General features: G+C 51.8%; 1 protein-coding gene, 13 non-coding genes and 1 pseudogene across 14 annotated transcripts; all 15 read right to left on the reverse strand.

Annotated features, from left to right (window-relative positions):
- Positions 1-286: 286 nt before the first annotated feature.
- LOC126125114 (5S ribosomal RNA) lies at positions 287-405 on the reverse strand. Its single transcript, XR_007526442.1, has one exon. It is a non-coding gene; the product is annotated as a 5S ribosomal RNA (ribosomal RNA).
- A 1292-nt stretch (positions 406-1697) lies between these two features.
- On the reverse strand, positions 1698-1816 carry LOC126125126 (5S ribosomal RNA). Its single transcript, XR_007526453.1, has one exon. It is a non-coding gene; the product is annotated as a 5S ribosomal RNA (ribosomal RNA).
- Positions 1817-3108: 1292 nt separating this feature from the next.
- LOC126125132 (5S ribosomal RNA) lies at positions 3109-3227 on the reverse strand. Its single transcript, XR_007526458.1, has one exon. It is a non-coding gene; the product is annotated as a 5S ribosomal RNA (ribosomal RNA).
- Positions 3228-4519: 1292 nt separating this feature from the next.
- LOC126125133 (5S ribosomal RNA) lies at positions 4520-4638 on the reverse strand. Its single transcript, XR_007526459.1, has one exon. It is a non-coding gene; the product is annotated as a 5S ribosomal RNA (ribosomal RNA).
- A 1292-nt stretch (positions 4639-5930) lies between these two features.
- Positions 5931-6049, reverse strand: LOC126125136 (5S ribosomal RNA). Its single transcript, XR_007526460.1, has one exon. It is a non-coding gene; the product is annotated as a 5S ribosomal RNA (ribosomal RNA).
- A 1292-nt stretch (positions 6050-7341) lies between these two features.
- LOC126125115 (5S ribosomal RNA) lies at positions 7342-7460 on the reverse strand. Its single transcript, XR_007526443.1, has one exon. It is a non-coding gene; the product is annotated as a 5S ribosomal RNA (ribosomal RNA).
- A 1292-nt stretch (positions 7461-8752) lies between these two features.
- LOC126125116 (5S ribosomal RNA) lies at positions 8753-8871 on the reverse strand. The gene has a single exon (XR_007526444.1). It is a non-coding gene; the product is annotated as a 5S ribosomal RNA (ribosomal RNA).
- A 1292-nt stretch (positions 8872-10163) lies between these two features.
- LOC126125117 (5S ribosomal RNA) lies at positions 10164-10282 on the reverse strand. Its single transcript, XR_007526445.1, has one exon. It is a non-coding gene; the product is annotated as a 5S ribosomal RNA (ribosomal RNA).
- A 1292-nt stretch (positions 10283-11574) lies between these two features.
- On the reverse strand, positions 11575-11693 carry LOC126125118 (5S ribosomal RNA). Its single transcript, XR_007526446.1, has one exon. It is a non-coding gene; the product is annotated as a 5S ribosomal RNA (ribosomal RNA).
- A 1292-nt stretch (positions 11694-12985) lies between these two features.
- Positions 12986-13104, reverse strand: LOC126125119 (5S ribosomal RNA). The gene has a single exon (XR_007526447.1). It is a non-coding gene; the product is annotated as a 5S ribosomal RNA (ribosomal RNA).
- A 1292-nt stretch (positions 13105-14396) lies between these two features.
- LOC126125120 (5S ribosomal RNA) lies at positions 14397-14515 on the reverse strand. Its single transcript, XR_007526448.1, has one exon. It is a non-coding gene; the product is annotated as a 5S ribosomal RNA (ribosomal RNA).
- A 1292-nt stretch (positions 14516-15807) lies between these two features.
- On the reverse strand, positions 15808-15926 carry LOC126125121 (5S ribosomal RNA). Its single transcript, XR_007526449.1, has one exon. It is a non-coding gene; the product is annotated as a 5S ribosomal RNA (ribosomal RNA).
- A 1292-nt stretch (positions 15927-17218) lies between these two features.
- Positions 17219-17337, reverse strand: LOC126125122 (5S ribosomal RNA). Its single transcript, XR_007526450.1, has one exon. It is a non-coding gene; the product is annotated as a 5S ribosomal RNA (ribosomal RNA).
- A 5437-nt stretch (positions 17338-22774) lies between these two features.
- Positions 22775-23707, reverse strand: LOC126125113 (uncharacterized). Its single transcript, XM_049915131.1, has one exon. It carries the CDS (start codon positions 23705-23707, stop codon positions 22775-22777), a length of 933 nt encoding a protein of 310 aa, XP_049771088.1.
- An 822-nt stretch (positions 23708-24529) lies between these two features.
- On the reverse strand, positions 24530-24647 carry LOC126125131 (5S ribosomal RNA; annotated as a pseudogene).
- Between the last annotated feature and the right edge of the window lie 100 nt (positions 24648-24747).

Genomic DNA, 24747 nt, shown 5'->3' on the forward strand with positions numbered 1-24747 from the left:
ATTTATTTAGTTACTTTTCGGAATTTAGCACTGCTGCGTAACAGTAGGCTCTGGCGCATTTCAAGAACACATCTGTCGATTGGTAGTGTTTTGTCATTTTCAACGAGTTCCTAGCACTCTTCCTTCGCGCATTCTTACTCAAACCGAGTTCATTACCGTAATTTCGTATCTTACGTTTAATACAGTACTTTAAAATGCTTGTGGAAGCATCTTTGTCGACACCTGAAAGTTATTATGAAAAGAGGCCTGGCAGGTGTAGCGACGTAAAAATGAAAAAATGAGAAAGAGCCAACAGCACGCGGTGTTCCCAGGCGGTCACCCATCCAAGTACTAACCGCGCCCGATGTTGCTTAACTTCGGTGATCGGACGAGAACCGGTGTAGTCAACATGGTATGGCCGTTGGCGTCCTTATACTGTAGCCGCACCACGGAGGAAGCATTCGCCTCTTCTCCCAACACACGCAATCGCCGCTTTCCGTGGCACATTTGACGCAAAGCGCGTCTTTCCACCTCGAAGGTGGCGCGGAGTGCGCGCTCGCCTCGGCGTCTCATAGGCGACTGCCGAACGTAGGTGAGACGCACAACACAGCTGCTCGATGCACCGCCTGTCATTCGTTTGGTGCGTGCGGCCTCCGACACCCACTGGCGACGCGCCTTGTTCCTGTTATCCGGCGCAGGGCTTGCGCGCGGCCGGGCGGCGGGGGCACTGCGCGGGGTGTTGCAGTGTCCTGCTGGACCGACGGAAGCTTTCTCACCTGCCTGACACACGCCGCGCTTCCAGATTTATGCGTAATTTGCGCGGTGCATTTGCATTCGCGCCTGTCCCCCCTCCCGTCCCGACTTGTCCCGACTTTGCTCGACTGCCGCTCGCTGCCGCTCGGGTCGCGGCCCATATGACAGCACAAGCACGAGAAACATCTGCGAGACGGGCGCGGGCCTGACCGGCGTGTCCGAGACGCCGTGGGCGGCCGTTCGGAGCTACTAGAGCAGCGCTGTGCCGTGCCATGGAAAGGTGCGAAACCAAGGACAGAAGACACAGAATTTTTGTTTACAAATTTGCACGTGTACACTGCTACAAAACAATAAGCCCGGACGTATTTCGGAACATTTCTGCCGCTTAATACTGTTTTGTTATTTCCAGAGACACTTTGGAAATCTTCCTTGGCACACGCTTCTTCAAACTGAGTTCCCTAATATCGTATCTTTTGTTTATTACAACAGATTTAAGTCATTGTGGAAACATCTTTGTCGCATCGGAAAGGTAGCGTGAAGAGACGGCTGGCAGGGCTGGCGACAAGAAAGCAAAATATGAAGACAGCCAGAGGTCCCAGGCAGTCGCCGATCCGAATACTAACGTTGTTGCTTAACTTGGGTGATGGCACGAGAACGGTTGGTTTTTTTTTATTTATTTATTTATTTAGTTACTTTTCGGAATTTAGCACTGCTGCGTAACAGTAGGCTCTGGCGCATTTCAAGAACACATCTGTCGATTGGTAGTGTTTTGTCATTTTCAACGAGTTCCTAGCACTCTTCCTTCGCGCATTCTTACTCAAACCGAGTTCATTACCGTAATTTCGTATCTTACGTTTAATACAGTACTTTAAAATGCTTGTGGAAGCATCTTTGTCGACACCTGAAAGTTATTATGAAAAGAGGCCTGGCAGGTGTAGCGACGTAAAAATGAAAAAATGAGAAAGAGCCAACAGCACGCGGTGTTCCCAGGCGGTCACCCATCCAAGTACTAACCGCGCCCGATGTTGCTTAACTTCGGTGATCGGACGAGAACCGGTGTAGTCAACATGGTATGGCCGTTGGCGTCCTTATACTGTAGCCGCACCACGGAGGAAGCATTCGCCTCTTCTCCCAACACACGCAATCGCCGCTTTCCGTGGCACATTTGACGCAAAGCGCGTCTTTCCACCTCGAAGGTGGCGCGGAGTGCGCGCTCGCCTCGGCGTCTCATAGGCGACTGCCGAACGTAGGTGAGACGCACAACACAGCTGCTCGATGCACCGCCTGTCATTCGTTTGGTGCGTGCGGCCTCCGACACCCACTGGCGACGCGCCTTGTTCCTGTTATCCGGCGCAGGGCTTGCGCGCGGCCGGGCGGCGGGGGCACTGCGCGGGGTGTTGCAGTGTCCTGCTGGACCGACGGAAGCTTTCTCACCTGCCTGACACACGCCGCGCTTCCAGATTTATGCGTAATTTGCGCGGTGCATTTGCATTCGCGCCTGTCCCCCCTCCCGTCCCGACTTGTCCCGACTTTGCTCGACTGCCGCTCGCTGCCGCTCGGGTCGCGGCCCATATGACAGCACAAGCACGAGAAACATCTGCGAGACGGGCGCGGGCCTGACCGGCGTGTCCGAGACGCCGTGGGCGGCCGTTCGGAGCTACTAGAGCAGCGCTGTGCCGTGCCATGGAAAGGTGCGAAACCAAGGACAGAAGACACAGAATTTTTGTTTACAAATTTGCACGTGTACACTGCTACAAAACAATAAGCCCGGACGTATTTCGGAACATTTCTGCCGCTTAATACTGTTTTGTTATTTCCAGAGACACTTTGGAAATCTTCCTTGGCACACGCTTCTTCAAACTGAGTTCCCTAATATCGTATCTTTTGTTTATTACAACAGATTTAAGTCATTGTGGAAACATCTTTGTCGCATCGGAAAGGTAGCGTGAAGAGACGGCTGGCAGGGCTGGCGACAAGAAAGCAAAATATGAAGACAGCCAGAGGTCCCAGGCAGTCGCCGATCCGAATACTAACGTTGTTGCTTAACTTGGGTGATGGCACGAGAACGGTTGGTTTTTTTTTATTTATTTATTTATTTAGTTACTTTTCGGAATTTAGCACTGCTGCGTAACAGTAGGCTCTGGCGCATTTCAAGAACACATCTGTCGATTGGTAGTGTTTTGTCATTTTCAACGAGTTCCTAGCACTCTTCCTTCGCGCATTCTTACTCAAACCGAGTTCATTACCGTAATTTCGTATCTTACGTTTAATACAGTACTTTAAAATGCTTGTGGAAGCATCTTTGTCGACACCTGAAAGTTATTATGAAAAGAGGCCTGGCAGGTGTAGCGACGTAAAAATGAAAAAATGAGAAAGAGCCAACAGCACGCGGTGTTCCCAGGCGGTCACCCATCCAAGTACTAACCGCGCCCGATGTTGCTTAACTTCGGTGATCGGACGAGAACCGGTGTAGTCAACATGGTATGGCCGTTGGCGTCCTTATACTGTAGCCGCACCACGGAGGAAGCATTCGCCTCTTCTCCCAACACACGCAATCGCCGCTTTCCGTGGCACATTTGACGCAAAGCGCGTCTTTCCACCTCGAAGGTGGCGCGGAGTGCGCGCTCGCCTCGGCGTCTCATAGGCGACTGCCGAACGTAGGTGAGACGCACAACACAGCTGCTCGATGCACCGCCTGTCATTCGTTTGGTGCGTGCGGCCTCCGACACCCACTGGCGACGCGCCTTGTTCCTGTTATCCGGCGCAGGGCTTGCGCGCGGCCGGGCGGCGGGGGCACTGCGCGGGGTGTTGCAGTGTCCTGCTGGACCGACGGAAGCTTTCTCACCTGCCTGACACACGCCGCGCTTCCAGATTTATGCGTAATTTGCGCGGTGCATTTGCATTCGCGCCTGTCCCCCCTCCCGTCCCGACTTGTCCCGACTTTGCTCGACTGCCGCTCGCTGCCGCTCGGGTCGCGGCCCATATGACAGCACAAGCACGAGAAACATCTGCGAGACGGGCGCGGGCCTGACCGGCGTGTCCGAGACGCCGTGGGCGGCCGTTCGGAGCTACTAGAGCAGCGCTGTGCCGTGCCATGGAAAGGTGCGAAACCAAGGACAGAAGACACAGAATTTTTGTTTACAAATTTGCACGTGTACACTGCTACAAAACAATAAGCCCGGACGTATTTCGGAACATTTCTGCCGCTTAATACTGTTTTGTTATTTCCAGAGACACTTTGGAAATCTTCCTTGGCACACGCTTCTTCAAACTGAGTTCCCTAATATCGTATCTTTTGTTTATTACAACAGATTTAAGTCATTGTGGAAACATCTTTGTCGCATCGGAAAGGTAGCGTGAAGAGACGGCTGGCAGGGCTGGCGACAAGAAAGCAAAATATGAAGACAGCCAGAGGTCCCAGGCAGTCGCCGATCCGAATACTAACGTTGTTGCTTAACTTGGGTGATGGCACGAGAACGGTTGGTTTTTTTTTATTTATTTATTTATTTAGTTACTTTTCGGAATTTAGCACTGCTGCGTAACAGTAGGCTCTGGCGCATTTCAAGAACACATCTGTCGATTGGTAGTGTTTTGTCATTTTCAACGAGTTCCTAGCACTCTTCCTTCGCGCATTCTTACTCAAACCGAGTTCATTACCGTAATTTCGTATCTTACGTTTAATACAGTACTTTAAAATGCTTGTGGAAGCATCTTTGTCGACACCTGAAAGTTATTATGAAAAGAGGCCTGGCAGGTGTAGCGACGTAAAAATGAAAAAATGAGAAAGAGCCAACAGCACGCGGTGTTCCCAGGCGGTCACCCATCCAAGTACTAACCGCGCCCGATGTTGCTTAACTTCGGTGATCGGACGAGAACCGGTGTAGTCAACATGGTATGGCCGTTGGCGTCCTTATACTGTAGCCGCACCACGGAGGAAGCATTCGCCTCTTCTCCCAACACACGCAATCGCCGCTTTCCGTGGCACATTTGACGCAAAGCGCGTCTTTCCACCTCGAAGGTGGCGCGGAGTGCGCGCTCGCCTCGGCGTCTCATAGGCGACTGCCGAACGTAGGTGAGACGCACAACACAGCTGCTCGATGCACCGCCTGTCATTCGTTTGGTGCGTGCGGCCTCCGACACCCACTGGCGACGCGCCTTGTTCCTGTTATCCGGCGCAGGGCTTGCGCGCGGCCGGGCGGCGGGGGCACTGCGCGGGGTGTTGCAGTGTCCTGCTGGACCGACGGAAGCTTTCTCACCTGCCTGACACACGCCGCGCTTCCAGATTTATGCGTAATTTGCGCGGTGCATTTGCATTCGCGCCTGTCCCCCCTCCCGTCCCGACTTGTCCCGACTTTGCTCGACTGCCGCTCGCTGCCGCTCGGGTCGCGGCCCATATGACAGCACAAGCACGAGAAACATCTGCGAGACGGGCGCGGGCCTGACCGGCGTGTCCGAGACGCCGTGGGCGGCCGTTCGGAGCTACTAGAGCAGCGCTGTGCCGTGCCATGGAAAGGTGCGAAACCAAGGACAGAAGACACAGAATTTTTGTTTACAAATTTGCACGTGTACACTGCTACAAAACAATAAGCCCGGACGTATTTCGGAACATTTCTGCCGCTTAATACTGTTTTGTTATTTCCAGAGACACTTTGGAAATCTTCCTTGGCACACGCTTCTTCAAACTGAGTTCCCTAATATCGTATCTTTTGTTTATTACAACAGATTTAAGTCATTGTGGAAACATCTTTGTCGCATCGGAAAGGTAGCGTGAAGAGACGGCTGGCAGGGCTGGCGACAAGAAAGCAAAATATGAAGACAGCCAGAGGTCCCAGGCAGTCGCCGATCCGAATACTAACGTTGTTGCTTAACTTGGGTGATGGCACGAGAACGGTTGGTTTTTTTTTATTTATTTATTTATTTAGTTACTTTTCGGAATTTAGCACTGCTGCGTAACAGTAGGCTCTGGCGCATTTCAAGAACACATCTGTCGATTGGTAGTGTTTTGTCATTTTCAACGAGTTCCTAGCACTCTTCCTTCGCGCATTCTTACTCAAACCGAGTTCATTACCGTAATTTCGTATCTTACGTTTAATACAGTACTTTAAAATGCTTGTGGAAGCATCTTTGTCGACACCTGAAAGCTATTATGAAAAGAGGCCTGGCAGGTGTAGCGACGTAAAAATGAAAAAATGAGAAAGAGCCAACAGCACGCGGTGTTCCCAGGCGGTCACCCATCCAAGTACTAACCGCGCCCGATGTTGCTTAACTTCGGTGATCGGACGAGAACCGGTGTAGTCAACATGGTATGGCCGTTGGCGTCCTTATACTGTAGCCGCACCACGGAGGAAGCATTCGCCTCTTCTCCCAACACACGCAATCGCCGCTTTCCGTGGCACATTTGACGCAAAGCGCGTCTTTCCACCTCGAAGGTGGCGCGGAGTGCGCGCTCGCCTCGGCGTCTCATAGGCGACTGCCGAACGTAGGTGAGACGCACAACACAGCTGCTCGATGCACCGCCTGTCATTCGTTTGGTGCGTGCGGCCTCCGACACCCACTGGCGACGCGCCTTGTTCCTGTTATCCGGCGCAGGGCTTGCGCGCGGCCGGGCGGCGGGGGCACTGCGCGGGGTGTTGCAGTGTCCTGCTGGACCGACGGAAGCTTTCTCACCTGCCTGACACACGCCGCGCTTCCAGATTTATGCGTAATTTGCGCGGTGCATTTGCATTCGCGCCTGTCCCCCCTCCCGTCCCGACTTGTCCCGACTTTGCTCGACTGCCGCTCGCTGCCGCTCGGGTCGCGGCCCATATGACAGCACAAGCACGAGAAACATCTGCGAGACGGGCGCGGGCCTGACCGGCGTGTCCGAGACGCCGTGGGCGGCCGTTCGGAGCTACTAGAGCAGCGCTGTGCCGTGCCATGGAAAGGTGCGAAACCAAGGACAGAAGACACAGAATTTTTGTTTACAAATTTGCACGTGTACACTGCTACAAAACAATAAGCCCGGACGTATTTCGGAACATTTCTGCCGCTTAATACTGTTTTGTTATTTCCAGAGACACTTTGGAAATCTTCCTTGGCACACGCTTCTTCAAACTGAGTTCCCTAATATCGTATCTTTTGTTTATTACAACAGATTTAAGTCATTGTGGAAACATCTTTGTCGCATCGGAAAGGTAGCGTGAAGAGACGGCTGGCAGGGCTGGCGACAAGAAAGCAAAATATGAAGACAGCCAGAGGTCCCAGGCAGTCGCCGATCCGAATACTAACGTTGTTGCTTAACTTGGGTGATGGCACGAGAACGGTTGGTTTTTTTTTATTTATTTATTTATTTAGTTACTTTTCGGAATTTAGCACTGCTGCGTAACAGTAGGCTCTGGCGCATTTCAAGAACACATCTGTCGATTGGTAGTGTTTTGTCATTTTCAACGAGTTCCTAGCACTCTTCCTTCGCGCATTCTTACTCAAACCGAGTTCATTACCGTAATTTCGTATCTTACGTTTAATACAGTACTTTAAAATGCTTGTGGAAGCATCTTTGTCGACACCTGAAAGTTATTATGAAAAGAGGCCTGGCAGGTGTAGCGACGTAAAAATGAAAAAATGAGAAAGAGCCAACAGCACGCGGTGTTCCCAGGCGGTCACCCATCCAAGTACTAACCGCGCCCGATGTTGCTTAACTTCGGTGATCGGACGAGAACCGGTGTAGTCAACATGGTATGGCCGTTGGCGTCCTTATACTGTAGCCGCACCACGGAGGAAGCATTCGCCTCTTCTCCCAACACACGCAATCGCCGCTTTCCGTGGCACATTTGACGCAAAGCGCGTCTTTCCACCTCGAAGGTGGCGCGGAGTGCGCGCTCGCCTCGGCGTCTCATAGGCGACTGCCGAACGTAGGTGAGACGCACAACACAGCTGCTCGATGCACCGCCTGTCATTCGTTTGGTGCGTGCGGCCTCCGACACCCACTGGCGACGCGCCTTGTTCCTGTTATCCGGCGCAGGGCTTGCGCGCGGCCGGGCGGCGGGGGCACTGCGCGGGGTGTTGCAGTGTCCTGCTGGACCGACGGAAGCTTTCTCACCTGCCTGACACACGCCGCGCTTCCAGATTTATGCGTAATTTGCGCGGTGCATTTGCATTCGCGCCTGTCCCCCCTCCCGTCCCGACTTGTCCCGACTTTGCTCGACTGCCGCTCGCTGCCGCTCGGGTCGCGGCCCATATGACAGCACAAGCACGAGAAACATCTGCGAGACGGGCGCGGGCCTGACCGGCGTGTCCGAGACGCCGTGGGCGGCCGTTCGGAGCTACTAGAGCAGCGCTGTGCCGTGCCATGGAAAGGTGCGAAACCAAGGACAGAAGACACAGAATTTTTGTTTACAAATTTGCACGTGTACACTGCTACAAAACAATAAGCCCGGACGTATTTCGGAACATTTCTGCCGCTTAATACTGTTTTGTTATTTCCAGAGACACTTTGGAAATCTTCCTTGGCACACGCTTCTTCAAACTGAGTTCCCTAATATCGTATCTTTTGTTTATTACAACAGATTTAAGTCATTGTGGAAACATCTTTGTCGCATCGGAAAGGTAGCGTGAAGAGACGGCTGGCAGGGCTGGCGACAAGAAAGCAAAATATGAAGACAGCCAGAGGTCCCAGGCAGTCGCCGATCCGAATACTAACGTTGTTGCTTAACTTGGGTGATGGCACGAGAACGGTTGGTTTTTTTTTATTTATTTATTTATTTAGTTACTTTTCGGAATTTAGCACTGCTGCGTAACAGTAGGCTCTGGCGCATTTCAAGAACACATCTGTCGATTGGTAGTGTTTTGTCATTTTCAACGAGTTCCTAGCACTCTTCCTTCGCGCATTCTTACTCAAACCGAGTTCATTACCGTAATTTCGTATCTTACGTTTAATACAGTACTTTAAAATGCTTGTGGAAGCATCTTTGTCGACACCTGAAAGTTATTATGAAAAGAGGCCTGGCAGGTGTAGCGACGTAAAAATGAAAAAATGAGAAAGAGCCAACAGCACGCGGTGTTCCCAGGCGGTCACCCATCCAAGTACTAACCGCGCCCGATGTTGCTTAACTTCGGTGATCGGACGAGAACCGGTGTAGTCAACATGGTATGGCCGTTGGCGTCCTTATACTGTAGCCGCACCACGGAGGAAGCATTCGCCTCTTCTCCCAACACACGCAATCGCCGCTTTCCGTGGCACATTTGACGCAAAGCGCGTCTTTCCACCTCGAAGGTGGCGCGGAGTGCGCGCTCGCCTCGGCGTCTCATAGGCGACTGCCGAACGTAGGTGAGACGCACAACACAGCTGCTCGATGCACCGCCTGTCATTCGTTTGGTGCGTGCGGCCTCCGACACCCACTGGCGACGCGCCTTGTTCCTGTTATCCGGCGCAGGGCTTGCGCGCGGCCGGGCGGCGGGGGCACTGCGCGGGGTGTTGCAGTGTCCTGCTGGACCGACGGAAGCTTTCTCACCTGCCTGACACACGCCGCGCTTCCAGATTTATGCGTAATTTGCGCGGTGCATTTGCATTCGCGCCTGTCCCCCCTCCCGTCCCGACTTGTCCCGACTTTGCTCGACTGCCGCTCGCTGCCGCTCGGGTCGCGGCCCATATGACAGCACAAGCACGAGAAACATCTGCGAGACGGGCGCGGGCCTGACCGGCGTGTCCGAGACGCCGTGGGCGGCCGTTCGGAGCTACTAGAGCAGCGCTGTGCCGTGCCATGGAAAGGTGCGAAACCAAGGACAGAAGACACAGAATTTTTGTTTACAAATTTGCACGTGTACACTGCTACAAAACAATAAGCCCGGACGTATTTCGGAACATTTCTGCCGCTTAATACTGTTTTGTTATTTCCAGAGACACTTTGGAAATCTTCCTTGGCACACGCTTCTTCAAACTGAGTTCCCTAATATCGTATCTTTTGTTTATTACAACAGATTTAAGTCATTGTGGAAACATCTTTGTCGCATCGGAAAGGTAGCGTGAAGAGACGGCTGGCAGGGCTGGCGACAAGAAAGCAAAATATGAAGACAGCCAGAGGTCCCAGGCAGTCGCCGATCCGAATACTAACGTTGTTGCTTAACTTGGGTGATGGCACGAGAACGGTTGGTTTTTTTTTATTTATTTATTTATTTAGTTACTTTTCGGAATTTAGCACTGCTGCGTAACAGTAGGCTCTGGCGCATTTCAAGAACACATCTGTCGATTGGTAGTGTTTTGTCATTTTCAACGAGTTCCTAGCACTCTTCCTTCGCGCATTCTTACTCAAACCGAGTTCATTACCGTAATTTCGTATCTTACGTTTAATACAGTACTTTAAAATGCTTGTGGAAGCATCTTTGTCGACACCTGAAAGTTATTATGAAAAGAGGCCTGGCAGGTGTAGCGACGTAAAAATGAAAAAATGAGAAAGAGCCAACAGCACGCGGTGTTCCCAGGCGGTCACCCATCCAAGTACTAACCGCGCCCGATGTTGCTTAACTTCGGTGATCGGACGAGAACCGGTGTAGTCAACATGGTATGGCCGTTGGCGTCCTTATACTGTAGCCGCACCACGGAGGAAGCATTCGCCTCTTCTCCCAACACACGCAATCGCCGCTTTCCGTGGCACATTTGACGCAAAGCGCGTCTTTCCACCTCGAAGGTGGCGCGGAGTGCGCGCTCGCCTCGGCGTCTCATAGGCGACTGCCGAACGTAGGTGAGACGCACAACACAGCTGCTCGATGCACCGCCTGTCATTCGTTTGGTGCGTGCGGCCTCCGACACCCACTGGCGACGCGCCTTGTTCCTGTTATCCGGCGCAGGGCTTGCGCGCGGCCGGGCGGCGGGGGCACTGCGCGGGGTGTTGCAGTGTCCTGCTGGACCGACGGAAGCTTTCTCACCTGCCTGACACACGCCGCGCTTCCAGATTTATGCGTAATTTGCGCGGTGCATTTGCATTCGCGCCTGTCCCCCCTCCCGTCCCGACTTGTCCCGACTTTGCTCGACTGCCGCTCGCTGCCGCTCGGGTCGCGGCCCATATGACAGCACAAGCACGAGAAACATCTGCGAGACGGGCGCGGGCCTGACCGGCGTGTCCGAGACGCCGTGGGCGGCCGTTCGGAGCTACTAGAGCAGCGCTGTGCCGTGCCATGGAAAGGTGCGAAACCAAGGACAGAAGACACAGAATTTTTGTTTACAAATTTGCACGTGTACACTGCTACAAAACAATAAGCCCGGACGTATTTCGGAACATTTCTGCCGCTTAATACTGTTTTGTTATTTCCAGAGACACTTTGGAAATCTTCCTTGGCACACGCTTCTTCAAACTGAGTTCCCTAATATCGTATCTTTTGTTTATTACAACAGATTTAAGTCATTGTGGAAACATCTTTGTCGCATCGGAAAGGTAGCGTGAAGAGACGGCTGGCAGGGCTGGCGACAAGAAAGCAAAATATGAAGACAGCCAGAGGTCCCAGGCAGTCGCCGATCCGAATACTAACGTTGTTGCTTAACTTGGGTGATGGCACGAGAACGGTTGGTTTTTTTTTATTTATTTATTTATTTAGTTACTTTTCGGAATTTAGCACTGCTGCGTAACAGTAGGCTCTGGCGCATTTCAAGAACACATCTGTCGATTGGTAGTGTTTTGTCATTTTCAACGAGTTCCTAGCACTCTTCCTTCGCGCATTCTTACTCAAACCGAGTTCATTACCGTAATTTCGTATCTTACGTTTAATACAGTACTTTAAAATGCTTGTGGAAGCATCTTTGTCGACACCTGAAAGTTATTATGAAAAGAGGCCTGGCAGGTGTAGCGACGTAAAAATGAAAAAATGAGAAAGAGCCAACAGCACGCGGTGTTCCCAGGCGGTCACCCATCCAAGTACTAACCGCGCCCGATGTTGCTTAACTTCGGTGATCGGACGAGAACCGGTGTAGTCAACATGGTATGGCCGTTGGCGTCCTTATACTGTAGCCGCACCACGGAGGAAGCATTCGCCTCTTCTCCCAACACACGCAATCGCCGCTTTCCGTGGCACATTTGACGCAAAGCGCGTCTTTCCACCTCGAAGGTGGCGCGGAGTGCGCGCTCGCCTCGGCGTCTCATAGGCGACTGCCGAACGTAGGTGAGACGCACAACACAGCTGCTCGATGCACCGCCTGTCATTCGTTTGGTGCGTGCGGCCTCCGACACCCACTGGCGACGCGCCTTGTTCCTGTTATCCGGCGCAGGGCTTGCGCGCGGCCGGGCGGCGGGGGCACTGCGCGGGGTGTTGCAGTGTCCTGCTGGACCGACGGAAGCTTTCTCACCTGCCTGACACACGCCGCGCTTCCAGATTTATGCGTAATTTGCGCGGTGCATTTGCATTCGCGCCTGTCCCCCCTCCCGTCCCGACTTGTCCCGACTTTGCTCGACTGCCGCTCGCTGCCGCTCGGGTCGCGGCCCATATGACAGCACAAGCACGAGAAACATCTGCGAGACGGGCGCGGGCCTGACCGGCGTGTCCGAGACGCCGTGGGCGGCCGTTCGGAGCTACTAGAGCAGCGCTGTGCCGTGCCATGGAAAGGTGCGAAACCAAGGACAGAAGACACAGAATTTTTGTTTACAAATTTGCACGTGTACACTGCTACAAAACAATAAGCCCGGACGTATTTCGGAACATTTCTGCCGCTTAATACTGTTTTGTTATTTCCAGAGACACTTTGGAAATCTTCCTTGGCACACGCTTCTTCAAACTGAGTTCCCTAATATCGTATCTTTTGTTTATTACAACAGATTTAAGTCATTGTGGAAACATCTTTGTCGCATCGGAAAGGTAGCGTGAAGAGACGGCTGGCAGGGCTGGCGACAAGAAAGCAAAATATGAAGACAGCCAGAGGTCCCAGGCAGTCGCCGATCCGAATACTAACGTTGTTGCTTAACTTGGGTGATGGCACGAGAACGGTTGGTTTTTTTTTATTTATTTATTTATTTAGTTACTTTTCGGAATTTAGCACTGCTGCGTAACAGTAGGCTCTGGCGCATTTCAAGAACACATCTGTCGATTGGTAGTGTTTTGTCATTTTCAACGAGTTCCTAGCACTCTTCCTTCGCGCATTCTTACTCAAACCGAGTTCATTACCGTAATTTCGTATCTTACGTTTAATACAGTACTTTAAAATGCTTGTGGAAGCATCTTTGTCGACACCTGAAAGTTATTATGAAAAGAGGCCTGGCAGGTGTAGCGACGTAAAAATGAAAAAATGAGAAAGAGCCAACAGCACGCGGTGTTCCCAGGCGGTCACCCATCCAAGTACTAACCGCGCCCGATGTTGCTTAACTTCGGTGATCGGACGAGAACCGGTGTAGTCAACATGGTATGGCCGTTGGCGTCCTTATACTGTAGCCGCACCACGGAGGAAGCATTCGCCTCTTCTCCCAACACACGCAATCGCCGCTTTCCGTGGCACATTTGACGCAAAGCGCGTCTTTCCACCTCGAAGGTGGCGCGGAGTGCGCGCTCGCCTCGGCGTCTCATAGGCGACTGCCGAACGTAGGTGAGACGCACAACACAGCTGCTCGATGCACCGCCTGTCATTCGTTTGGTGCGTGCGGCCTCCGACACCCACTGGCGACGCGCCTTGTTCCTGTTATCCGGCGCAGGGCTTGCGCGCGGCCGGGCGGCGGGGGCACTGCGCGGGGTGTTGCAGTGTCCTGCTGGACCGACGGAAGCTTTCTCACCTGCCTGACACACGCCGCGCTTCCAGATTTATGCGTAATTTGCGCGGTGCATTTGCATTCGCGCCTGTCCCCCCTCCCGTCCCGACTTGTCCCGACTTTGCTCGACTGCCGCTCGCTGCCGCTCGGGTCGCGGCCCATATGACAGCACAAGCACGAGAAACATCTGCGAGACGGGCGCGGGCCTGACCGGCGTGTCCGAGACGCCGTGGGCGGCCGTTCGGAGCTACTAGAGCAGCGCTGTGCCGTGCCATGGAAAGGTGCGAAACCAAGGACAGAAGACACAGAATTTTTGTTTACAAATTTGCACGTGTACACTGCTACAAAACAATAAGCCCGGACGTATTTCGGAACATTTCTGCCGCTTAATACTGTTTTGTTATTTCCAGAGACACTTTGGAAATCTTCCTTGGCACACGCTTCTTCAAACTGAGTTCCCTAATATCGTATCTTTTGTTTATTACAACAGATTTAAGTCATTGTGGAAACATCTTTGTCGCATCGGAAAGGTAGCGTGAAGAGACGGCTGGCAGGGCTGGCGACAAGAAAGCAAAATATGAAGACAGCCAGAGGTCCCAGGCAGTCGCCGATCCGAATACTAACGTTGTTGCTTAACTTGGGTGATGGCACGAGAACGGTTGGTTTTTTTTTATTTATTTATTTATTTAGTTACTTTTCGGAATTTAGCACTGCTGCGTAACAGTAGGCTCTGGCGCATTTCAAGAACACATCTGTCGATTGGTAGTGTTTTGTCATTTTCAACGAGTTCCTAGCACTCTTCCTTCGCGCATTCTTACTCAAACCGAGTTCATTACCGTAATTTCGTATCTTACGTTTAATACAGTACTTTAAAATGCTTGTGGAAGCATCTTTGTCGACACCTGAAAGTTATTATGAAAAGAGGCCTGGCAGGTGTAGCGACGTAAAAATGAAAAAATGAGAAAGAGCCAACAGCACGCGGTGTTCCCAGGCGGTCACCCATCCAAGTACTAACCGCGCCCGATGTTGCTTAACTTCGGTGATCGGACGAGAACCGGTGTAGTCAACATGGTATGGCCGTTGGCGTCCTTATACTGTAGCCGCACCACGGAGGAAGCATTCGCCTCTTCTCCCAACACACGCAATCGCCGCTTTCCGTGGCACATTTGACGCAAAGCGCGTCTTTCCACCTCGAAGGTGGCGCGGAGTGCGCGCTCGCCTCGGCGTCTCATAGGCGACTGCCGAACGTAGGTGAGACGCACAACACAGCTGCTCGATGCACCGCCTGTCATTCGTTTGGTGCGTGCGGCCTCCGACACCCACTGGCGACGCGCCTTGTTCCTGTTATCCGGCGCAGGGCTTGCGCGCGGCCGGGCGGCGGGGGCACTGCGCGGGGTGTTGCAGTGTCCTGCTGGACCGACGGAAGCTTTCTCACCTGCCTGACACACGCCGCGCTTCCAGATTTATGCGTAATTTGCGCGGTGCATTTGCATTCGCGCCTGTCCCCCCTCCCGTCCCGACTTGTCCCGACTTTGCTCGACTGCCGCTCGCTGCCGCTCGGGTCGCGGCCCATATGACAGCACAAGCACGAGAAACATCTGCGAGACGGGCGCGGGCCTGACCGGCGTGTCCGAGACGCCGTGGGCGGCCGTTCGGAGCTACTAGAGCAGCGCTGTGCCGTGCCATGGAAAGGTGCGAAACCAAGGACAGAAGACACAGAATTTTTGTTTACAAATTTGCACGTGTACACTGCTACAAAACAATAAGCCCGGACGTATTTCGGAACATTTCTGCCGCTTAATACTGTTTTGTTATTTCCAGAGACACTTTGGAAATCTTCCTTGGCACACGCTTCTTCAAACTGAGTTCCCTAATATCGTATCTTTTGTTTATTACAACAGATTTAAGTCATTGTGGAAACATCTTTGTCGCATCGGAAAGGTAGCGTGAAGAGACGGCTGGCAGGGCTGGCGACAAGAAAGCAAAATATGAAGACAGCCAGAGGTCCCAGGCAGTCGCCGATCCGAATACTAACGTTGTTGCTTAACTTGGGTGATGGCACGAGAACGGTTGGTTTTTTTTTATTTATTTATTTATTTAGTTACTTTTCGGAATTTAGCACTGCTGCGTAACAGTAGGCTCTGGCGCATTTCAAGAACACATCTGTCGATTGGTAGTGTTTTGTCATTTTCAACGAGTTCCTAGCACTCTTCCTTCGCGCATTCTTACTCAAACCGAGTTCATTACCGTAATTTCGTATCTTACGTTTAATACAGTACTTTAAAATGCTTGTGGAAGCATCTTTGTCGACACCTGAAAGTTATTATGAAAAGAGGCCTGGCAGGTGTAGCGACGTAAAAATGAAAAAATGAGAAAGAGCCAACAGCACGCGGTGTTCCCAGGCGGTCACCCATCCAAGTACTAACCGCGCCCGATGTTGCTTAACTTCGGTGATCGGACGAGAACCGGTGTAGTCAACATGGTATGGCCGTTGGCGTCCTTATACTGTAGCCGCACCACGGAGGAAGCATTCGCCTCTTCTCCCAACACACGCAATCGCCGCTTTCCGTGGCACATTTGACGCAAAGCGCGTCTTTCCACCTCGAAGGTGGCGCGGAGTGCGCGCTCGCCTCGGCGTCTCATAGGCGACTGCCGAACGTAGGTGAGACGCACAACACAGCTGCTCGATGCACCGCCTGTCATTCGTTTGGTGCGTGCGGCCTCCGACACCCACTGGCGACGCGCCTTGTTCCTGTTATCCGGCGCAGGGCTTGCGCGCGGCCGGGCGGCGGGGGCACTGCGCGGGGTGTTGCAGTGTCCTGCTGGACCGACGGAAGCTTTCTCACCTGCCTGACACACGCCGCGCTTCCAGATTTATGCGTAATTTGCGCGGTGCATTTGCATTCGCGCCTGTCCCCCCTCCCGTCCCGACTTGTCCCGACTTTGCTCGACTGCCGCTCGCTGCCGCTCGGGTCGCGGCCCATATGACAGCACAAGCACGAGAAACATCTGCGAGACGGGCGCGGGCCTGACCGGCGTGTCCGAGACGCCGTGGGCGGCCGTTCGGAGCTACTAGAGCAGCGCTGTGCCGTGCCATGGAAAGGTGCGAAACCAAGGACAGAAGACACAGAATTTTTGTTTACAAATTTGCACGTGTACACTGCTACAAAACAATAAGCCCGGACGTATTTCGGAACATTTCTGCCGCTTAATACTGTTTTGTTATTTCCAGAGACACTTTGGAAATCTTCCTTGGCACACGCTTCTTCAAACTGAGTTCCCTAATATCGTATCTTTTGTTTATTACAACAGATTTAAGTCATTGTGGAAACATCTTTGTCGCATCGGAAAGGTAGCGTGAAGAGACGGCTGGCAGGGCTGGCGACAAGAAAGCAAAATATGAAGACAGCCAGAGGTCCCAGGCAGTCGCCGATCCGAATACTAACGTTGTTGCTTAACTTGGGTGATGGCACGAGAACGGTTGGTTTTTTTTTATTTATTTATTTATTTAGTTACTTTTCGGAATTTAGCACTGCTGCGTAACAGTAGGCTCTGGCGCATTTCAAGAACACATCTGTCGATTGGTAGTGTTTTGTCATTTTCAACGAGTTCCTAGCACTCTTCCTTCGCGCATTCTTACTCAAACCGAGTTCATTACCGTAATTTCGTATCTTACGTTTAATACAGTACTTTAAAATGCTTGTGGAAGCATCTTTGTCGACACCTGAAAGTTATTATGAAAAGAGGCCTGGCAGGTGTAGCGACGTAAAAATGAAAAAATGAGAAAGAGCCAACAGCACGCGGTGTTCCCAGGCGGTCACCCATCCAAGTACTAACCGCGCCCGATGTTGCTTAACTTCGGTGATCGGACGAGAACCGGTGTAGTCAACATGGTATGGCCGTTGGCGTCCTTATACTGTAGCCGCACCACGGAGGAAGCATTCGCCTCTTCTCCCAACACACGCAATCGCCGCTTTCCGTGGCACATTTGACGCAAAGCGCGTCTTTCCGCCTCGAAGGTGGCGCGGAGTGCGCGCTCGCCTCGGCGTCTCATAGGCGACTGCCGAACGTAGGTGAGACGCACAACACAGCTGCTCGATGCACCGCCTGTCATTCGTTTGGTGCGTGCGGCCTCCGACACCCACTGGCGACGCGCCTTGTTCCTGTTATCCGGCGCAGGGCTTGCGCGCGGCCGGGCGGCGGGGGCACTGCGCGGGGTGTTGCAGTGTCCTGCTGGACCGACGGAAGCTTTCTCACCTGCCTGACACACGCCGCGCTTCCAGATTTATGCGTAATTTGCGCGGTGCATTTGCATTCGCGCCTGTCCCCCCTCCCGTCCCGACTTGTCCCGACTTTGCTCGACTGCCGCTCGCTGCCGCTCGGGTCGCGGCCCATATGACAGCACAAGCACGAGAAACATCTGCGAGACGGGCGCGGGCCTGACCGGCGTGTCCGAGACGCCGTGGGCGGCCGTTCGGAGCTACTAGAGCAGCGCTGTGCCGTGCCATGGAAAGGTGCGAAACCAAGGACAGAAGACACAGAATTTTTGTTTACAAATTTGCACGTGTACACTGCTACAAAACAATAAGCCCGGACGTATTTCGGAACATTTCTGCCGCTTAATACTGTTTTGTTATTTCCAGAGACACTTTGGAAATCTTCCTTGGCACACGCTTCTTCAAACTGAGTTCCCTAATATCGTATCTTTTGTTTATTACAACAGATTTAAGTCATTGTGGAAACATCTTTGTCGCATCGGAAAGGTAGCGTGAAGAGACGGCTGGCAGGGCTGGCGACAAGAAAGCAAAATATGAAGACAGCCAGAGGTCCCAGGCAGTCGCCGATCCGAATACTAACGTTGTTGCTTAACTTGGGTGATGGCACGAGAACGGTTGGTTTTTTTTTATTTATTTATTTATTTAGTTACTTTTCGGAATTTAGCACTGCTGCGTAACAGTAGGCTCTGGCGCATTTCAAGAACACATCTGTCGATTGGTAGTGTTTTGTCATTTTCAACGAGTTCCTAGCACTCTTCCTTCGCGCATTCTTACTCAAACCGAGTTCATTACCGTAATTTCGTATCTTACGTTTAATACAGTACTTTAAAATGCTTGTGGAAGCATCTTTGTCGACACCTGAAAGTTATTATGAAAAGAGGCCTGGCAGGTGTAGCGACGTAAAAATGAAAAAATGAGAAAGAGCCAACAGCACGTTTTTTTTTTTTTTTACGGGCCTCCCATCTCCCCTTATAGCCCGGCCGTGTCGCTCTCCACAAAATGCCTTCTATTGGCGAGCTTCATGAGCTATAAAGGTGCTGTTGACTCCATGTCCCACGACGAACGGACGAAAAGAAAGTCAGTATCCCCCGTTGGTGTCCTTAAAACGGTCGACGTCCGTCGGGAAAAAGCGGCAAGAGCAAAAAAAACCATAATCCAGCAATCTTCTGCATGGAGACAATGACTCCGCCAGGGAAACAAAATCCAGTAGAAATAAAACCACTTCCTTAGTGTCACTATTACTGGGAAAGTTCCACACCAGTAAAACTGAGGGGTAAAGTCCATCAGGTGGACAAGTGAAATGAAAAGGAAAAAAAAAAAACAAAAAAATGAAAGTCACTGCGTGGTAACACTAGTGAAAATTGAAAATATCACTGCCGCCACATGGGAGACCTACAGGAGAAAACCAGTGCTTGTAAATAAAAGGGCCGATGTCCACAGCAGAAAAAATCAGAGTCAAGAAAAAGGTAAACTGTACCGGAAATAAAAAAAGACACAGATAAGAAAAAAAAAAGAGTTCCTCTGAGTACACGTATTTCCATAAGTGTTCGTTCCTTGAAAAACACAGCTTGAGCGGTCAAAATAGAATAGTATACCAAACCGTCATAAACATGTTAAGCATCCACCGACATCCGGGAAAAGGCATGAGCAAGTGCAACCTTCAAAAAATTTGCAAAAGTAGCACGATAGCCAGGCAAAGCTTCAGTTTGTTCATGCTGAGTCCATAAATAGGTAAGAAAGTCCAATTCAGTAGTCAATTTCAGGTGAAACATTGCAAAAACGGTATGACCCAGGAGCCACACCGTAGCATTCTTCTTTGTATTCGGGTAGGCGACGCATTGAGGAATTAAGGCGTCGGTCGGCAAGACTGAACGCGTATCCACTCGAGTGATTAGGCGAATCATATCTCTGGCGGCATCCCAAACACTGCAAAAATGTCCACACACAAAACGGTGTTCAAGTGTATCTTCCGCATCACACAAGTCGCAAGCTCCAGACGAGATGAGGTTGATGGAATGGAGCTTCGAATTTGTAGGGAAGGTACGATGCACAACCTTGTACCACACGGCGTGTACAGAGGGAGGAAGAACAAGGCTGGCAAGATTTTTCCATACCGCGACCCAATTATACCACGGTAGCCGATACTCCCACTTACAACGCACAGGTGATCCACGGAAAGCAGAAACGACGTCGCAGACTCGAAGACTGGGAACGTCACATAGCGCGAGGTAGCTGTTGTCCATATAGTAGCGACGCACATAGTTAAGAAAAAAGGGAATGTGCGAGACATTCACCGGCGCCTCCACTGATAGAGGACGATACATACTGAAGACCGCCGCAGTGGTACCGTTCGGGGCCCTCTCCATAACAACGGTGGTCCGTTTCCAAAGGAGAGCAGAGCACTTCGCGCGAAGATCTACTAAACCCAAACCACCATCTGTCGGGCTTAGAGTACAGGTGTCATACGAGACTTTAAAAATGTCACCTCGCCATAAAAACCAATACACCGCCTGCTTGAGGGCACGTTCCAACTGCCGAGGCAGTGGAAGGACCTGTGCGAGGTACCACACCCTGGCCAGAATGTTAGTATTGATCAAGGCCACCTTGTCACGAAGCGCCAACGTGCGAGCCGCATAGATCTTGGCAACGGCGCGCACCTTATGGAGCGTAGACCGCCAATTGAGCGCCTCCATCCGTTGTGGATGAGAAGAAAAAAGCACGCCCAGGACTTTGTGCTGTTCGCGGACACAAAACCAGCTCCGCTGTATGGACCGTGCGCGGGGTGTAAGAGGCAAACAAACAGTCTTAGTTGGGTTGACAATGGCACCTGTAGCTTTTTCAAAGCGTTGCAGTGCACCATATAGAGTGTCAACGTCATCAGAATGGCCAAGAAAAACGCCAAGATCGTCGGCGTACGCCTTGCAAATGAGGCGGTGCGTCCCTATCTGAATGCCACGGCAGTCGCGGCCGATAATTCGCAGCAACGGATCTAAAGCTACAGAAAAAAGGGCCATTGAAAGGGGACACCCCTGCCGCACCGAGCGCCCAACACGGAAAGCTGGCGTCAAGTGGCCATTGACACTAACACGTGACGTCGCATTTTGTAAAAGATGCTTTACCACAGTCGTAAACTTAAAACCGAAGCCCATCCGCACAAGAACCTGGCGGAGGTACACATGGCTAATGCGGTCGAAAGCATTTTTGAAATCAATTAAGAAGATGGCAGCTGTCGGCAGTCTCGCACTTTTAACAAAACCGATACAGTCGCGATAGGCGAGGACGGCATCAAAAATGTTTCGACCCTGCACCGCACATGATTGACTATCACTGAGGACCGACGGTAAAACAACTTTAAGGCGTTGAGCCACGCATCGCGTTACAATCTTAAAATCGGCGTTCAGTAAAGTGATCGGCCGAACAGCGTCAATGCAGGGCGTCGCAGTCGATTTGGGAACCAATGTCACTACCCCCTCCTCAAACGCGGCAGGGATAACAGCACCATCCCGTATTTCATTTAAAAGAGCCACAAAAACATCACGAAAAAGATCATAAAATTTCAGATAAAATTCAGCAGGAATGCCGTCGGGACCAGGCGATTTACTTTTAGGGCTTCGTCGGATAGCATCGTACAGGTCGTCAGGTACATAAGCAGCATTTAAAAGCGTCCTATCCGTACGAGTTAAAACATGAGGTATGACGTGTAAAAAATCCCGCAACGCATTACAATCAACATCCAGCGCACGGAAAAGGGAACTAAAATGAGTAAAAACATCCCGCTCAATGTCGGACTGGACAGTAGTCCGTCTACCGTCGCACTGTTTCCAGGTACCGATGTGCAGACGGGCGCGCCGCCTGCGTTCCCTATGCAGATGATAAAGCGACAATGGTTCGCCATCCACAACCCCCGCAGGCTGGCTGCGGACGACGACACCGCCACTAACAGCACGCAAATCAGCGAAAAGCTTACGCTGGAACTGCTTAAAGGCGGGCAGCAAGGCAGGCTGTGACGTCACGCGCAGCGCGAGGTCTTGTAAACACGCCTGATGGAAGCGGGCGGTAGCGCGACGCCACCGAGCCGCCTCGCGGCTAAAATCCATTAAAAACCGCCTGATCACCGGCTTGGCCTCCCCGACCCACCACTCCAGCACACTACAGTCACCTCGCTTGGTCCCGAGCAATTTCTGCCACAGATTGGTAAAACACGTCACAAAATGGTCGTCGTTCAATAATGCACAATTAAATTTCCACAAATTCTTTCGCCTGGGAACACAAAATCTAGGCAATAAAAGCTGACAAAGGTAACCGGAATGATCAGAAAACAGCACGGGAAACATTTCCGTGCGGCAAATACGGGCAGAAAGCGGGGCAGAAACGTAAATTCTGTCCAGGCGGCTGTGCCCCGTGGGATAAAAATGAGTAAAATGCGGAACATCAGGGTTTAAAACACGCCACGTATCAACGAGCTGAAAACTGCGAACCAAGTCGCCGAGCTCGCGACAAATGTTAGGACGAGGCACCTGATCAACAACATCTAAAACGCAATTAAAATCGCCGCCTACAACTAAAGCATCCACATTCCGGTGTAACAGCGCACACAATTCCTGCCCATAAAAAACAGCCCTCGCCGGCTTATCGTTCCCAGACGGAGCATAGACGTTAACAAATACAACGCCCAGTATAGTGCAACTAACGGCACGACCATTAGGTAAAATAGCAACATTTGAAATAGCGAGGTCAGAACGTACTAAAATGGCAGTTCCTGTACTGTGATCCGGTAAAACATTGTCAATAACAGTAAAGTCACTAAAATCGTGTAAAAAGACAAGGGCATCACGCGTCACCTCTTGTAAAAACACAACATGGCAGTGGTGATCACGTAAAAAGTTCTTAAAAGCCAGTATCTTACACGGGTGACTCAATTTGTTAAGATTAATGGTGACAACATTCCACTGGCTAAAATCGTAAGTCATAGACTCACACAATTAAAAGACACACACAAAAGTAAAACACACATAAAACACGGGAGGTGCAGGTGCGCGACAGGGGAGGGGGCACACAGGACACACACTACGTCTCCCCACCCTCCACAACATCCTTCGCCCACTCCGAAGGCTCGAAGGGGGAGAGGGGCGGCAGGGTGGCAGTAGCCGTCACGCCAGAAGCGACCGACACAGAATCCTTAACGGACATCTCCACGTCGGAAGAAGGCACCGACACGCGGTCGTGAATAGAAGGACCAGCGCGACGACGGTGTACATCCTCTGCCTTCCGTTTAGTCGACAGAGATGCCGCAGTCACAGCCGAAACCGTGTCTGGCGCTAAAACAGGCACATCTACAGAGGCGGGTTGACTTAACACAGTCCGTAGATGGCGAACAGCAACGTCACGTTGCTGCGCTGCAACACTCAGATCAGCTGACTGTACGTGGCGAGAGGAGGCACGCTGCTGCTGTTGTTGTTGTTTGCGCGGCGGCTGACGCCCGGAGCCGGCAGCCGGAGGCGGCCGTAGCTCCACGTCGAGGTCGCGCCGCCCGGCGCGGCGTTGCGACGCCCAAGAAGAGGCGGGGGGGCGCCCTACTGGGGACGGACTACGGTCACCTCGCGCTAAACCTCTGTCGTAGGAAGGGGAGCTACTGGCACTGCGGAAGCGTTGCCTACTGGAACTGCGAGAACGAGCTTCATCCCGCTGCGGTTTTGGTTCCACAAAAACATCGCTCGATTCCGCGACAGGAAGAGGCTCAGAAACGTCAGAGGGTGCAACGACGGGTGCAGGCACAGAAGGAGAGGGCTCCGCCTGCGACACAGTGGGGGCAACAGAGTCCGAATTAGGGCGCGAAACGACATCGGTTACCGACTGCGGCACGGAGTCAGAGACTGTCTCCGACACAACAGCACCCACAACCGGTTGAACAACAGCAGGCACGTTTTCCGAAACCGTGGACAAAGAGTCCTGGCCGGTAGTCGCAACAGCAGAGACACTATGATCAGCAGACACATCCATCGCTTCCGCGGCGGCAGCAAGATTAACATCTGCCGCACTCCGCGCGGGCGCGGGGGGGGCGGAACCCAAGACCGTTGCGGCGACGGAAGCAAAACTAACTCCTTGCAAATCGGCCTCAAGCGGTAGCTGAACAGGCCGTTTTCGCTTCGGACAATCCTGCCTATAATGGCCAACACCATTACAAAAGGAGCAAGTTTGTGGCTGGCCACTGTACGTGACAAACGCACGGTGACCGTTTACCAAAATAAAAGACGGAATATGCTGCCTAACCACCATCTTAACACTGCGCACACCGTTCTCGACTTGAAATATATACGCAGACGACCATTTCTCCTTCACGACAGATAAAACAGTGCCATATGGCCGCAAGTGACGAGAAATAGTGTCATTACGTATTTCAAACGGAAGGTTAAATATCCGTATATGTCGAAGACCAAAACCAGCGTGAGACACAGTGACATTACTAATATTTCCGTTAAGGTGTCGAAATTTGCGAACACCGTCATTAACAGAAACTACAGCATCACACAGATCGGAAGATTTGAGTTTTAAGAACACAGAATTTAAGAACGTATCGAACTGAATACCGAGTACGTCATTAGTAGACAACAACAAATCCTCAATTAACCAACGATGGATCTCAAAAGCCGAGGGTTTCTCGACGGAACGTTCAAATTCACACTGAACATTGTTCTGTCGCTCTTCACTATCATCGTAAAGAATATCCATTACTTACAGTTCAGTAGAAAGAAAGCCACGTGGCAAAGTAAGCAGACGACACGCGAGGCGCCGCCGGCCAAGTCGCACAAGGAAAACACTGCTCGCTCGGCACCGAGGTGTTGCCAGGCGGGCAGCCAGCCAAGTACTAACCGCGCCCGATGTTGCTTAACTTCGGTGATCGGACGAGAACCGGTGTAGTCAACATGGTATGGCCGTTGGCGTCCTTATACTGTAGCCGCACCACGGAGGAAGCATTCGCCTCTTCTCCCAACACACGCAATCGCCGCTTTCCGTGGCACATTTGACGCAAAGCGCGTCTT

The sequence above is a fragment of the Schistocerca cancellata genome, unplaced genomic scaffold (genome assembly GCF_023864275.1).
Source record: "Schistocerca cancellata isolate TAMUIC-IGC-003103 unplaced genomic scaffold, iqSchCanc2.1 HiC_scaffold_432, whole genome shotgun sequence".
Classification (NCBI taxonomy): domain Eukaryota; kingdom Metazoa; phylum Arthropoda; class Insecta; order Orthoptera; family Acrididae; genus Schistocerca; species Schistocerca cancellata.

What these genes read in the sequence shown, in the direction of transcription:
- LOC126125113 (XM_049915131.1), bottom strand. Translation starts at nt 23,707, where the DNA reads ATGGATGTGTCTGCTGATCATAGTGTCTCTGCTGTTGCGACTACCGGC.